Source organism: Pelophylax lessonae (genome assembly GCF_965119305.1).
Source record: "Pelophylax lessonae genome assembly, chromosome: 9".
In the NCBI taxonomy this organism is placed as follows: domain Eukaryota; kingdom Metazoa; phylum Chordata; class Amphibia; order Anura; family Ranidae; genus Pelophylax; species Pelophylax lessonae.
Genome location: NC_138776.1, coordinates 103,558,592 through 103,575,099, shown reverse-complemented (window position 1 = coordinate 103,575,099; position 16,508 = coordinate 103,558,592). Strand labels below are relative to the sequence as shown.

General features: G+C 45.9%; 1 protein-coding gene across 1 annotated transcript in view; it reads left to right on the top strand.

Moving 5' to 3' along the window:
* Positions 1 to 7,436: 7,436 nt before the first annotated feature.
* The window catches only part of LOC309564248 (scavenger receptor cysteine-rich domain-containing protein DMBT1-like), a gene marked incomplete at its 5' end in the record, with an annotated part of 164,579 nt that continues 155,507 nt past the window's right edge, over positions 7,437 to 16,508 (top strand). The window contains one exon of the mRNA XM_082268874.1: positions 7,437 to 8,088. Within this exon, the coding sequence (XP_082125000.1) occupies positions 7,437 to 8,088 (652 nt within the window). The remainder of the gene's footprint in view (positions 8,089 to 16,508) is intronic.

The window sequence follows — 16,508 nt, the reverse complement described above, 5'->3', positions numbered from 1 at the left end:
GTGGCCGGCTGACCGATGCCTTTAAACTGTTCTTTTGTCCTCAGCAGTACCCAGGGCTGTTAGGTTTAAGCAACCATTGCCAGCGTCTCCATCATATGGTGCATGATTATCTAGGCGCAAGAGCAGACTTGGAGACCTTTCCAGCTACGCATCCACTGGCTTACAGGTTCTTGAGGATGGACCACTGGCCAGGAACTTGCTCAATATGCAATGGAGCTACTGGCCTGTCCTGCTTTCAGCGTGCCTTCTGAACGAATGTTCAGTGCTGCTGGAGGTTTTGTGACGGACAAAAGAGTGCGTCTGTTCACAGACTCTGTTGACCAGCTGACTTTCATCAAAATGAACCAGTCCTGGATCAACAAGAGCTATCAGGCCCCTCATGCTGGTGTAACAGATTGAATTTGCTAGGGGTCTGCCATCCTTTGAAGACTGCACATGCTGCCTATCCTATTCCTCTACCTTAATTCTGCTAGCTTCCAGCAATGTTTTTGGTTTAGGTCACTATCAACCCCCAAGGCCTAATTTTTTCTGCACTTGTATGACAGGTGCATACAATTTAAATGTCGTATGTCATTTTTAACAGCAGGCCCTGTCCCTGTGCCCTGCTCACTGTGAGGGGTTACGGTGTTCAGACACCACCAACACCAAAGGCCCAATTTTTGGCACCTTTGTAGCACATGCGATTTTAAATTTGCATGGAATTCTTACCAGCAGGTCCCGTTCCTGCACCCAGCAAGAGTAACTGTGAGGCCTTGGTTACGGTGTTCAGGCACCACCTTCCGCAAAGACCCACTTTTTGGCACTTGTATAGCACACGCGATTTCAAGTTTGCATGGAATTCTTACCAGCAGGTCCCGTTCCTGCACCCAGCAAGCGTAACTGCGAGGCCTTGGTTACGGTGTTTAGGCACCAGCAACACCAAAGGCCCAATTTTTGGCACCTGCGATTTCAAATTTGTATGGATTTTTTTATCAGCAGGGCCCATTCCTGCACCCAGCAAGAGTAACTGTGAGGGGTTACGGTGTTCAGGCACCATCAACAAGAAAGGCCCAATTTTTCTGCACCGGTATGACAAGTACATGTGATTTGAAACTTGTATGTATATTTGTATATGACATTTTTTGCTTTAGACATGTTAGTAAAGCTGTAGCAGGCTACATATAGCACTACTTTGCAGGCACATTCACGGGACCCCCCCAGGCATGATATTTGAAGGAATTTTTCATTTTTATAGTTTCACTTCAAGCCTCATTAAAATCTGTAAATCAGTGCTCCTTAAAAAAAACGATCATTTTTAAAAACTTTTTTTTTCATTACTACATGTTCCCCAGGCCAGGACCCAGACCCCCATACACTTTTTTTGGGGCAATTTAAGCCTTCAAAATGAGGCTGTTTGATTTTCGAGGTTTGAGTCTTATAAACTTCAATGGGGTTTGTTTGTTCGAACCAACTTTTCCTCTGTTCGTGGTGTTCTGCTGTGAACCGAACCAGGGGGTGTTATGCTCATCAGTGATCACTAGTTGAGAGTTGTTTCCTGGGTGTTTAGTCATTATAAGCACTGAGATAGTGTTAAACGCATTGACTTTTCTGTGTCCCAAAGGTGCTCTAGTGCTTGTTTTGATGTGTTTTTATTACGATAAAAAAAGACTTGATGTTTCTTCAGATGTGCAGCCATCCAGATTTTTCTATTTACACTGACCACAGCTAGACAAACTGGGCTAGCACCTGAGTATTGTGGAGTATAGTGACAACGGACTCACTTGGAGCAGCAGTCTATGTCTATACTACACAGGAGATCGTTGTTGTATGAATTGTCTATTAAGGATGTTTTAAATTAGGAATTTTAAAACTTTTTATAAATAAAGATATCTTGATTTTATAAAGTGTTTATTGCAGAGACCTTAAAGTCCTAACAAATTTAAAGCCAGTTTATTGTATGATCTATTATTTGGGATGTGGCATGCACATTGAGAGCCTTATCTACTAATTACTGTTTGCCGAACTGTCTATCATGAGAACACTTCCAAGATTTATACAAAGGGCTTATTAAGAAATAACATAGGAATTAGCTGTGCTTACACTATGGAAATTACTTCCGTATTATCTTGCCAACATCTGATATTTGCACACTTTCCTAAATGTTCTTTTTTGTTCCTGTAAGACCATACAAAAAAAAAAAAACAGGAAAAGCCTATGGAATAGTGCAATAAAACTTTTTGCTATCAAGAGTATAGTTGAGCGAACACCTGGATGATCGGGTTCGGCGGGTTCGACCGAACTTGGAAAAAAAAGTCTGGGTTTGTGAACCGGACTTAACCCGAACTTTGCCCCGATCCCGAACCCCATTGAAGTCAATGGAGACCCGAACTTTTGAGCACTAAAATGCCTCTAAAACAAACATGGAAAGGGCTAGAGGGCTGCAAATGGCAGCAAAATCATCTTAAGAGCATGGCAAGTGCTCTGCAAACAAATGTGGATAGGGAAATAACTTAAAATAACATAAAAAACAGAAAAATAATCATCTTGAATGATGTAGGAGGAGGACAAGGCCAATATGGAGTAGGAGGTTGAGGTGGCGGTGGATATGGCGGTGTAGGTGGAAGCGGCAGCGGCAGTGGCAGTGGAGGAGGAGGATGAGGTAGCCAACACTGGTTTTGATTTCTAATAAAAAAAAAATTTAAATTCGGGTACACCCCAAAAGAGTAAGAAAGATCAAATCCAGCAATGGCTGGGTAAGGCCCGTATACATGTCTATTCTGCACAAGGTACAGACAAGTCCTGTGGGATCCATGCCTGGTTCATTTTAATGAACGTGAGCTTGTCCACATTGGCTCTGGACAGGCGGCTGCGCTTGTCTGTGATAACGCCCCCAGCCGTGCTAAATACCTGTTCAGATAATACACTGGCTGCAGGGCAGGCCAGCACCTCCAAGGCATAAAGGGCAAGCTCAGGCCATGTGCCCAACTTGGAGACCCAGAAGTTGAAGGGGGCAGACCCATCATTCAGTACATCTAGGCGTGTGCACACATACTGCTCCACCATGTTAGTGAAATGCTACCTCCTGCTAAGACGTTCCATATCCACTGCTAGTGCTGCTGCTTGTTGTGGCGAGCTGACAAAGCTTTTCCACATTTCGGCCATGCTAACCCGGCCTTCTGAGGTGCTGGAGGTGCCCTGGCAGTGTTGACGACCTCTTTCTCCTCCTCCCCTGCCTTGGCCTTGTGCTTCCACTGTGCCCCCGCTGTCAGGTGGGAATGCCACCAGCAGCGCGTCTACCAGTGTGCGCTTGTACTCGCACATCTTCCGATCACGCTCCAGTGAGGGAATTAAGGATGGTACGTTGTCCTTGTAATGGGGATCCAGCAGGGTGGCCACCCAGTAATCAGAGCAAGTTACTATGTGGGAAACTCGGAGGTCGTTGCGGAGACACTGCAGCATGTAATCGCTCATGTGTGCCAGGCTGCCCAGAGGGAACGAAAAGCTGTCTTCTGTGGGAGGTGTATCCTCTGTGTCCTCCGTATCCCCCCAGCCATGCACCAGTGATGGCCATGAGCTGACCTGGGTGCCACCCTGCTGTGAACATGGTTCCATATCCTCCTCCATCTCCTCCTCATCCTCATCATCCTCCAGAACTGTGCCCCTGCTGGACAAATGTGTCCCTGGGGTTTGTGGGTGCAGGAACCCACCCTCGGAGCCACTTGCAAATGACTGCCCTGAAAGCCTTGGGAATGTTACCTCTTCATCCTCCTCCTCCTACCTCCTCATCCTGTGCCACATCCTCTTCCATCATCGCCCAAAGTGTTTTTTCAAGAAGGCATAGAAGTGGGATAGTTAAGCTGAGAACGGCGTCATTGGCACTGGCCATGTTGGTGAAGTACTCGAAACAGCGCAACAAGGCACACAGGTTTTGCATGGTAGCCCAGTTATTGGTGGTGAAGTGGCGCTGTTCCGCAGAGCGACTCATGCGTGCGTGCTGCAGCTGAAACTCCACTATGGCCTGCTGCTGCTCGCACAGTCTGGCCAGCATGTGCAAGGTGGAGTTCCACCTTGTGTGCACGTCACATATGAGGCGGTGATTGGGAAGGCCGAAATTACGCCGCAGCGCTGACAGACGAGCAGCAGCAGGGTGAGAGCGCCGAAAGTGCGCACAGACCGCCCACACTTTCTGCAGCAGCTCTGACATATCGGGGTAATTTCTAAGGAACCTCTGCACCACTAAATTCAGCACATGCGCCAGGCAAGGGATGTGTGTCAAACCGGCTAGGCCCAGAGCTGCTATGAGATTTCGCCTGTTATCGCACACCACCAGGCCGGGCTTGAGGCTCACTGGCAGCAACCAGTCATCGGTCTGCTGTTCAATGCCCCTCCACAACTCCTGCGCGGTGTGTGGTTTTTCACTCAAACAGGCAAGTTTTAAAACTGCCTGCTGTCGTTTACCCCTGGCTGTGCTGAAGTTAGTGGTGAAGGTGTTACGCTGACCGGAAGAGGAGGCGGTAGAGGATGAGGAAGCGGAGTAGGAGGAGTTAGGAACAGGAGGCAAACTGAAGCGCCCTGCAATCCTCGGTGGTGGAAAGGCATGCGCCAAACTGCTATCCGCCTCAGGCCCAGCCTCCACGGCATTTAGCCAGTGTGCTGTTAGGGAGATATAATGTCCCTGACCGTGCTTACTGGTCCACGTATCCGTAGTTAGGTGGACTTTGCCACAGATGGCGTTGCGCAGTGCACACCTGATTTTGTCACCCACTTGGTTGTGCAGGGAAGGGATGGCTTGCCTGGAAAAGTAGTGGCGGCTTGGCACGACGTACTGTGGGACAGCCACCGCCATAAGGCTTTTAAAACTCTGCGTCTCCACCAGCTGGAATGACAGCATTTCAAAGGCCAGGAATCTTGAAATGCTGGCATTCAGGGCCAGGGATCGTGGGTGGGTAGGGGGGTACTTCCTCTTTTGCTCCAGGGTTTGGGAGATAGAAAGCTGAACGCTTCCACGGGACATTGTGGAGATGGTTGTTGGGGACCCAGGTGGTGGTGTTTCTGGTGGATCCTCTGTTTGCGGGGTGGCATGTGCCACTGGCACTACAGAGGTAGATGAAGAGGCCAAAACTGCAGCAGCAGAAGAGTAAGCAGGAGGAGCCAGAGACCTTTCTTGGTTTTTGAGGTGTGCACTCCACTGCAGCTCGTGCTTTGCACTTAGATACCTGGTCATGCAGGTTGTGCTCAGGTTGAGAAGGTTTATGCCTCGCTTCAGGCTCTGATTGCACAGCATGCAAACCACTCGTGTCCTGTCATCATCACATTATCTGAAGAACTGCCATGCTAGGGAACTCCTGTGAGCTGGCTTTGGTGTGCTCGGTTCCTTGCTGCATTGGGCAGTAGCAGGCGTAGTGTCTAGGGCACGGCCACTCCGCTTTTGCACCCTGCTCCCTCTTCTGCTGTGCTGGGGGCTCTATGCGACCACCGCCTCTTCCTCCAAACTACTCAGGTCACCTGCATGATGTTCATTCCATGTGGGGTCGAGGACCTCATCGTCCTCCACATCATCTTCCACCCAGTCTTCACCCCTGCCCTCCTTGTCGGTCTCCACAATTCGGAATTCCGCAGCAGTTGGCACCTGTGTTTCGTCATCAGCGGCGATGTGCTGCAATGGTCCTCCCATGTACTCATCTGGAGACATAAATGGCTGGGCATCGGTGCAGGGCTAGGTGGATGGCCCTGGGAAACCATGGTAACAGAGTCATCAAAAAGAAAAGACTGCTGCATGACTTGGGGCTCAGACTGCTTGGCTGATTTGCAAGGGGGTGAGGTGAAAATTTGATGGACATCGGCTGCAGGTGCCAACTCTGACCTTTCAGCAGAAGACTGGGTGGGAGACAATGTGAAGGAAGTGGAGGCACTGTCAGCAACCCGATCTACTATCGCCTGTACTCTGGCCTCAACATTTGTAGAGGCACATTAGGCCCTGCCAAATACTGCTGCAGGTTCTGTCGCCTACTCGCAGCAGAGAAAGGTGTTTCACCTGTGCGTGTAGCTGGCACAGATCGACCACGTCCTCTCCTTGCAACAAGAGCTCCACCAGCAACACCACGACCCAGGCCACGGCCCTTATTTGACCTTCTCCAATACAACAGTATGCAATGGGTGTATCTCACTGTAACATATGCAGACAGGGCCACAATCAACTTTTTTGCCCCTAAGTGGGTTTTTTTTATTGCAAAGCGCAATACAACAGTATGCAATGGGTGTATCTCACTATAACATATGCAGACAGGGCCGCAATCAACTTTTTTATGCCCCTAAGTGTTTTTTTTTTACTGCAATGCACAATACAACAGTATGCAATGGGTGTATCTCACTGTAACATATGCAGACAGGGCCGCAATCAACTTTTTTTTGCCCCTAAATGTTTTTTTTTTTATTGCAAAGCGCAATACAACAGTATGCAATGGGTGTATTTTAACATATGCAGACAGGGCCGCAATCAACTTTTTTTGCCCCTAAGTGTTTTTTTATTGCAATGCGCAATACAACAGTATGCAATGGGTGTATCTCACTGTAACATATGCGGACAGAGCCGCAATCAACCTTTTTTGCCCCTAAATGTTTTTTTTTTATTGCAAAGCGCAATACAACAGTATGCAATGGGTGTATGCCACTGTAACATATGCAGACAGGGACGCAATCAACTTTTTTTGCCCCTAAGTCAGATCTAAGCTATCTGGGGATATGTTGAATTGACCTGTTTCATGCAATAGCTGCATAGTTATATAGTTTCATGTATTTTGCTGTCTGTTGCTACAGTGTGGCTAATGGAGTCTTGTCTGTGCCCTTGGGAGATAAGTGGATCACTTCTCAATTGTCTCCAGGACAAAAGACTGTGTAGAACTGGTGTTGGGCAGACAAGCCATGTGTACAGCCAGGCCAAAGAGACTTTTTTACTAACTTTTGAAACCTTGGTCTGATTCGTGCCATTTTTGAATATGTTGTCCCCCTCAATTGATTGATTGTGAATATGTATTTGTATAAAGATTGGATGTATAGTTTTAAAGTTACAGCATGTGGGTAAAACTGCATTTTTCCCTGCCTGTGATAATTATGTTAACCATTGTTTACCATAATTACCTCCCAGACGTGGGGGGGGGGGGATTTTATGTGGATTGTAACGTTTGTGGTATTGGTTAATGTGTATTTGTTGTGGGTGTCTCCCTTGCATGTGAGCAGGGCATAAAAGAAATTGTAGTTTTTTGAATGCCCGTGGTTGCTTCCAGTAAAGTGTGTTCCAGCATTCAGCTTTGGCTCATTTGTGGAATTATTCAGCGATTTCTTATTTGGCGAATTGGGGATTCTTCAACTATTGGGGATTAAGGAATTACAAGGCGGTGAGATACAGTAATACCGTCACAACTGGTTGGCAGTGGCGGGATTTTCCCTTTTTTCCCTAAATGAAGAATCCAAAGGAAGCGGGTGTACAGCAAATGGAGAGCTGGTACACACGGCTTAAGCGCAGCACATTAAAGGAACTATTTGAAGTTCGGGGGAAAAGTGCAGGCTGCAAGGCTAAGCGGGTCATTCTAGCCGAATTGATGGAGCTAGACCGAGGTAGCTTGGCTGAGGCAGTAACGATGGGTCAGAAAACAGAAATACCGGCCGTTCGGGAGATGGATATACAGACGATTCGGGAAACTGAATCTCCCACGAACCGGGAGATGCGGGAGAGACTGGCATGGTTTGGACCGAACCCAACGCCGGAGATCATCATGCAGGTGATGAAAATCATAGCGGAGGAAAATACGCAAAAAGCACAGCTGGAGCTACAGTTAAAACTGGCAGAGACACAGCAAGCAGCCGTAAGTTTCCCGAGCGGACCCAGCAGCACTGGGGACTCCAGAAAGGTTCACTTCAGTGCATTTAAAGCATTTGATGAAAAGGACTGTGAAATTGATGGGTACCTGGCAGAATTTGAGTGCCAGTGTATCCTACATCGAGTACCAGCAGAAGACCGGGTTTCCATACTCGCAGGGAAGCTATCCGGCAAAGCAGCAGATCCCTTCCGAGCGGTACCCTGGGAAGACGTTCACAAAGTGCAATACAACAGTATGCAATGGGTGTATGTCACTGTAACATATGCAGACAGGGCCGCAATCAACTTTTTTTGCCCCTAAGTGTTTTTTTTTATTGCAATGCGCAATACAACTGTCAGGGATCCACTGCTATACACAGGCACACTGGTGCCGCAAACCGGCGAACGCCTATACGCATGCGTGTACGAAGAGGTGCCTTGAATAGCTAGAGGCTACCTTAGTATAGCTAGAGGCTACCTCAGTATGGTTCCAGGCTACCTCAGTATAGCTAGAGGCTACCTCAGTGTGGTTCGAGGCTACCTCAGTATAGCTCGAGGCTACCAAATTGGCCTATTTAAACACAGCTGTCACTACAGGAAGTTGCTGTGTTATCTTCAGCTCTTCCTTGTGATCCTGTGTTCCTGTGTACCTGTTGTTCCTGATTATTTGACCTGGCTTCCTCTTGACCTTGCTACTTGCTGCCCGTCCTGACCTTTGGCTCGTCTGACTACTCTCTTGGTTAACCCTTGTCTGCTTCTCTGCTTCTGGACCAGAACCTGCGCTCTGCCTGGCTGGGTGATCCTGGGGACCGCGACCTGGTGCTAGCTTGCAGCGTAGTCCATCCCCACCATTAGGGGCCCTGGTGAAAACCAGCTAACACTTAGACTCCGCACCTCAGGTGAACCTGTGTCCTTATCAGAGTACTTACCTTGGTGTCCATCCGGCATCCAGCTCTGCTACCACGGCCTTCTCATCAGGTGAGAGTTCTCTCTATTAGTCAGGCTCCACCTGCCATCCTGACAACAACAGTATGCAATGGGTGTATCTCACTGTAACATATGCGGACAGGGCCGCAATTAACTTTTTTTTGCCCCTATATGGTTTTTTATATTGCAATGCGCAATACAACAGTATGCAATGGGTGTATCTCACTGTAACATATGCGGAAAGAGCCGCAATCAACTTTTTTTGACCCTAAATGGGTTTTAATTGCAAAGCAGAATACAACAGTATGCAATGGGTGTATCGCACTGTAACGTATGAATGAAAATCTGATAAATAATTGTCCCCTTAATTGGTGCTTGTTGAATAGCAGATTTGAAATGCAGTGTCTGTCTAAACGCTGTAAGTCACAGTAAAATATGAAGGAAAAAAGTTTTTTTCTTTTTTAAATGCAGATTAAGCAGACACATATGCACTCAGCTTTCAGTAAATGGCAGCTACACACCGCACGCCTAACAGGTTGGATACTGTTGTTGTTCTATTCCACTATTGAATAAAAAAAAAAAACATTTGAATGAAAAACTGAAAAATATTTTTTTTCCCTAAATACTGAAAAATTATTTTCCCCTTACATTGGTGCTTTTTGAAGAGCAGGTTAGAAAAGCAGTGTCTGTCTTAAGACTGTATGTCAAAGTTAAATATGAAGTGTAAAGGATGCCCTTCTATGTCTGTTCGCATGTTTCCTCTCCCTGCTTAAAAAATAAGCGTAATGACGTTATGCGGTCCAAACTGACGCGTTTCGTTACTTCCCGTCTTCAGAGTTTAAACTTACCGGAAGTGACGAAACGCATAACGTCATTACGCTACCCTAGTTGGAACGCAAGCCAGAAGTTAGCCCGTGATTCCGCAAGGAGGACGCGCAGCCCGCACCGCTGACTACCAGGGATAGTGTTTATTTGGCTTTTATTTATCCTGAACCCGATGCAAGGGTAATAAAACTTTTAATAGACAATATTACGCTATTTGGAGCCTTCTTTTTCTCCTTTACCACTACATTGACCATCACACCCCGGAGTCCAGAGGAGCCATTACTAGCCCATAGGACCACATCAAAAGGGGAAGCCATTTGGCCCAGGGGGCCACTAAAGCTTGAATGGTCTTAATGTCATATGACATATAAGACCTACGTCATCTGGTAAGTGACCTATCTTATTCATTTCACTCGGGACAAGGAATCGATACCCTGAACAATCAAGCCAGAGCACTTGCACCTTTGTGGATAACCACTTGCACTGAGGACATTATTTTTGAGCACAAAGTCACTATTTATTGTTGGACTCTCTTTGATATTCATATCTTTTCCAAGGAAATATTGTTGATTGATTATACTATTTATTTAAAGTTATCTTTTACTGACATTTAGGTCACAGTCACTTATGCACATCAGATTATAATTTAAGCACAGCACTATTGTTCACTTTTTATGGCTTTTCTATTGTGAATCTATATTTATTTATTTATATGCTATTTGCTGCGATTTTATTTTTCATATGCTATATATTGAGTCACACTGGCACTTTACAGCACAGGTTTAATTTATACTGGGAACTGTACTTTATAGATTCTCTGATATTATTTAGCAAGTGCTGTATTTGGCCTTTTTTAAAAAAAAGACCATTCTTTTGACATTTTACTCATTACCTACAGCAGCTGCTTGTCTTTTACACCTATATATTTTCCAATCTTTTTTAATCTTTAGGCCCCGTGATATACACACTTATTGGATACCTCACCTTGGCGCAGGGAATATACTTTGTATATTTTTTTCTACACATTAGTAGGCATAGCTGTGATGGCTTCTAGGGCACACTAGTTACACGCTTGCTGATTGGCTGCCTTGCACCTGTTGAAACCGCGCCATTAAAACCGTGCCAAAACATCAAATAACGTTCCTGAACGATGGACAGTACCCGAATATACAGTGAAATGTTCTGGTTCGGGTCTGGGTACCGAATACCCAAATGTCCGGTACGAACCCGCACAATACAGTCCGAGTTCGCTCAACCCTAATCAAGAGCAATGTGTAAAATATTTTTTTCTTGTTTGAGGCTGTCTGCTTTCCTTGTGAGAACCTTACAACTTTTAAGAAAATCTGTTTATTGGGACACGTGAGTGTGTTAAGTGTAAAAAAGTTTTCTTTGGATGTGTATTTTAAACAAAATTCGGTTTTAGAATCCTTGACTATATGTTACTTTCCCAAAGACACCCTTTATTTAGCAAGGTAAAGGGCAACTGGAGACTAACATACATACATACATACATACATATATATATATATATATATATATATATACATACAGTATCGCACAAAAGTGAGTACACCCTTCACATTTTTGTAAATATTTTATATTATCTTTTCATGTGACAACACTGAAGAGATGACACTTTGCTACAATGTAAAGTAGTGAGGGTACAGATTGTATAAGGCTCCTTTCACATGGGTGGTGCGCCCGATGGACTCCGTTTTGCTCAGCGGGAATCGATCCGCTGATCCTCGCTGAGCAGGCGGATGACAGCTCTGTCTCCGATCTGTGTGCAGAGACAGAGCTGTCAGAGCCCCGCTCTACTCTATGGGAGATCCGATGAAAACGGACCGCCTGCCCGTTTTCATCTGATCCTATCCTATCCAATCCTCTAGATGGATGGAAAATAGGGTTTCCATCCGTCCGGATTTCACAGACAGGATCGGATAAGATAGCAGCAGGTGTCAGCGGAGATGTCTCCGCTGACATCCGCTGCTCCATAGGGCTGCATGGAGCATCCGATCCGGTCCGCCTGAAAAACTGACAGGCGGACCGGATCGGAAAGCCCGTGTGAAAGGAGCCTTACTGTATAAACTTGCTGTCCCCTCAAAATAACTCAACACACAGCCATTAATGTCTAAACCGCTGGCAAAAAAAGTGAGTACACCCCTAAGTCAAAATGTCCAAATTGGGTCCAAAGTGTCAATATTTTGTGTGGCCACCATTATTTTCCTGCAATGCCTTAACCCTCTTGGATATGAAGTTCACCAGAGCTTCACAGGTTGCCACTGGAGTCCTCTTCTACTCCTCCATGATGACATCACAGGGCTGGTGGATGTTAGAGACCTTACACTCCTCCATCTTTCATTTGAGGATGCCCCACAGATGCTCAATAGGGTTTAGGTCTGGAGACATGCTTGGCCAGTCCATCACCTTTATCTTTAGCAAGGCAGTGGTCATCTTGGAGGTGTGTTTGGGGTAATTATCATGTTGGAATATTGCCCTGCGGCCCAGTCTCCGAAGGGAGGGGATCATGCTCTGCTTTATTATGTCACAGTACATGTTGGCATTCATGGTTCCCTCAATGAACTGTAGCTCCACAGTGCTGGCATCACCAGACCATGACACTCCCACCACCATGCTTGACTGTAGGCAAGAAACACTTGTCTTTGTACTCCTCACTTGGTTGCAGCCACACACGCTTGACACCATCTGAACCAAATAAATGTATCTTGGTCTTATCAGACCACAGGACATGGTTCCAGTAATCCATGTCCTTAGTCTGCTTGTCTTGAGCAAACTGTTTGGGGGCTTTCTTGTGCATCATGTTTAGAAGAGGCTTCCTTCTTGGATGACAGCCATGCAGACCACTTTGATGCAGTATGCCGTGTATGGTCTGAGTGCTGACAGGCTGACCCCCCCCCACCCCTTCAGCCTCTGCAGCAATACTGGCAGCACTCATAGGCTTATTTCCCAAAGATAACTTCTGGATATGATGCTTAGCACGTGCACTCAACTTTGGTCGTGGATCCTGTCCTGTTAAACCGCTGTATGGTCTTGGCCAGCATGCTGCAGGTCAGTTTCAGGGTCTTGGCAATCTTCTTATAGCCTAGGCCATTCTTATGTAGAACAACAATTCTTTTTTTCAGATTCTCAGAGAGTTCTTTGCCATGAGGTGCCATGTTGAACTTCCAGTGACCAGTATGAGAGAATGAGAGCGATAACACCAAATTTAACACACCTGCTCCTCATTCATACCTAAGACCTTGTAACACTAAGGAGTCACATGACACCAGGGAGGGTAAATGGCTAATTGGGCCCAATTTGGCCACTTAGGGATGTACTCACTATTGTTGCCAGCGGTTAAGAGACATTAATAGCTTTGTGTTGAGTTATTTTGAGGGTACAGAAAATTTACACATTTATACAAGCTGTACACTCACTACTTTACATTGTAGCAAAGTGTTATTTCTTCAGTGTTGTCACATGAAAAGATATAATAAAATATTCACAAAAATGTGAGGGGTGTACTCACTTTTGTGAGATATTGTGTGTATGTATGTATGTATGTATGTATGTATATATATAGATAGATAGATAGATAGATAGATAGATAGATAGATAGATAGATAGATAGATAGATAGATAGATAGATAGATAGATAGATAGATAGATAGATAGATAGATAGATAGATAGATAGATAGATAGATAGATAGATAGATAGATACTGTATTGGGATGCCTGCCTTTACACGCACATGAACGTTAATGGCATCCCAGTCTTAGTCTGTAGGGTTCAATATTTAGTTGGCCCCCCTTTTGCAGCTATAACAGCTTCAACTCTTCTGGGAAGGCTGTCCATAAGGTTTAGGAGTGTGTCTATGGGAATGTTTGACCATTCTTCCAGAAGTGCATTTGTGAGGTCAGGCACTGATGGGGATGAGAAGGCCTGGCTTGCATTCTCTGCTCTTATTGATCCAAAAGGTGTTATATCAGGTTGAGGTCAAGACTCTGTGCAGGCCAGTTAAGTTCCTCTACTCCAAACTCGCTCATCCATGTCTTTATGGACCTTGCTTCTTGACCTCCTGACCTCAACCCGATAGAACACCTTTTGGATGAATTATAAAATAAAAAGCCCTCAATTACAGTATACAGTACATTTACTTGACACTCAGTTGGTGTCAATAAATTAAAACTGAGAAAGGAAAAAATAATAATAATAAAAAATAATAATGATGCTACCAATTCGGTAAAGTAAGGTAGAATATGTTGGGCATCCTTAACCACCTCCCACCCGGCCATTGTACATATATGACCGGGTGGGAGTCTCGTCCTTCTGATCGGACATTCCGGAAAGTCCTTCAGAAGGAGCGAGATTGCGCCGCCGCGGGCATGCGCAGCGGCGCAATCTCAATGTGCCTGTGTCCCTCGGACACAGAGCAACAAGATGTGGCAGGAGGGCCCTGTGATTGGCCCTCCTGATCTCATGACGGCTGTGTCCAATCACAGCCGTCATGTAATGTAAACACAGCCGTTGTAACAGCTTCGATCTCTTCTCCTCACTGACAGATCATGTCAGTGAGGAGAAGAAGAGAGGATCGGTGCTGCAGCCGGGGGGATAAGTGAGTATTTCTAATTACTCATTGATCACAGGGGGGTCTGTGCTGGTAATCAGAACATTGATTACCAGTGCAGCCCTGGGGGGGGGGGAGGTGCCACTAGAGCCACCAGGGATTCCCACCCATGACCACCAGGGATGCCCACCATGATGGCAAACAGGACTCGGAGGGCCTGCCAGTGGTGCCCTCCCTATCAGTGCTGCCCACCAATGCCATCTATCAGTGCTGCCCACCAGTGCCCGTTATTTCCATCTATCAGTGCCGCCCACCAGTGCCCATTATTGCCCACCAGTGCTGCCTATCAGTGTCCATCAGTGCCCCCCATCAGTGCCGATCAGTGACCCCCATCAGTGCCACCTATCAGTGCCCATCAGTGCCGCCGATCAGTGCCCATCAGTGCTGCCTATCAGTGCCCATCAGCGCTGCCTATCAGTGCCCACCAATGCTGCATATCAGTGCTATCTATCAGTGCCACATATCAGTGCCCATCAGTGCTGCATATCAGTGCCACCCCATCAGTGTCTCCTCATCAGTGCCTGTCAGTGCGGTGTCATCAGTGCTCATCAGTGCAGGAAAAAATGTATCTATTTACAAAATTTTATAACCTAAACAAAAAACTTTTTTTTTTTCAAACTTTTCGGTCTTTTTTATTTGTGCACCAAAAAGAAAAAAACCTGGCGGTGATCAAATACCACCAAAAGAAAGCTCTATTTGTGGGAAAAAAATAACACAAATTTGGTTTAGGTACAGTGTTGCATGACCGTGCAATTGTCATTCAAAATGCAACAACGCTAAAAGCTGAAAATTGGTCTGGGAAGGAAGGGGGTTTAAGTGCCCAGTATTGAGGTAGTTAACAATGCTGGCTCACTCACATGAGTCTGATGCATATATATGTCTCCTTTAGCCATCACCATGGATTCCACATCATGTTGGTCTGTGCTTGTGTTTGACCCTGTTTGTCCTGCCAGCCCTTGTGGATCCCAGGCCCACAGCTCCCGGGATAGACATTCCCAGCGGTAGCCAATTGATCATGAGCATGCAATTTCTTTTACCAGATTTCTAAGTATGGGCCCCTTGGTGGCCCCTTAGTTTTCCTTCTATTTCTCTGTATTTTTTTTTCTAGAATATCTTCCCATTTATAATATCATGCAGTATGGAGCACAGTTTGGTAAAGTTGTCTCTCTTGATATTTGATGTGCTTGTACTACCCTTGTGTCTGCTTTTCCTGTGCTTTATAGTGAACGTAATTGCCCTGTGATTGTGGTTTCCTAAGTTATCCTTTACTTCCACAACCACTATATGCTCTAGGTTGTGTGAGATAAGTAATGCCCCGTACACACGTCCCGATTGTCGGCCGTAAATATTCGGCCGACGACCGATCGGCCGATTGTAGGCTTGTTAGTATGATGCTTCCGACAGCCGACAGCGCATTTTCGGCCGAACAGAATCTGTCGTGCAAGCATTAAAATTTTTGTTGGCCAACACCAGAACGGCCGATTGTTCGCCAGTCAGTACAGATTTCGGCCGACAGACAGCAGATTAGCAAGACTGGGCATGCTCAGAAATGAAAAAAGACAAGGAAAGTTAACCATCACTTCTGCAGTCGGCTGTTGTTGGCCGACAAAATTAGTGTGCAGTCTTTTGCAGTTTTCAACAGACACGACAGCCCTGGACAAAAGACGGCCGATTGTTCGGCCGACGATCGGTACGTGTGTACGAGGCTTAAGTCGAGCAGAGCCTTGTTTCTAGTTGGGGCATCCACCAACTGACACATAAAATTGTCCCTCAAGACATTTAGGAAGTGCCAGGCCTTAGAGAAGTGAGCAGCTCCATCTTCCCAGTCAATATCTGGGTAATTAATGTCTCCCATATTAATTACATTATGCAAAATAATTTCCAGTAACCAAAAGTTTTCCCAAGTGCTGAAGCAGGGAGTTATAACATTGCTTATTTTATTATCTTACAACTTTTATTGAAATCAAGCTGGATGATTTATATTGTTAAAGCTGAACTCCAGGCAGATATTAAAGTCGTTCCAAAGCCTAAACATTTTTTACCTTAATGCATTCCTTGCAATAAGATAAAAAATGCTTAGGCAACAGCCTCCCCCCTCGTCCCCCTTTTACTTATCTGACCCCTCATTTAATCCAGTGCCATGCACGTCTGCAGCTCTTCTCTCCCTTCACTTCCAGGTCTTGCTGGCTTTGCTGGGGCACTGGGAGCCACTGGCTCCCACTGCTGTCAATCAGAGCCAGTGACGAGGGAGCGGAGGGCAGGGCCAAGTCCCGCTGTCTGTGTCAAGCAGCTTC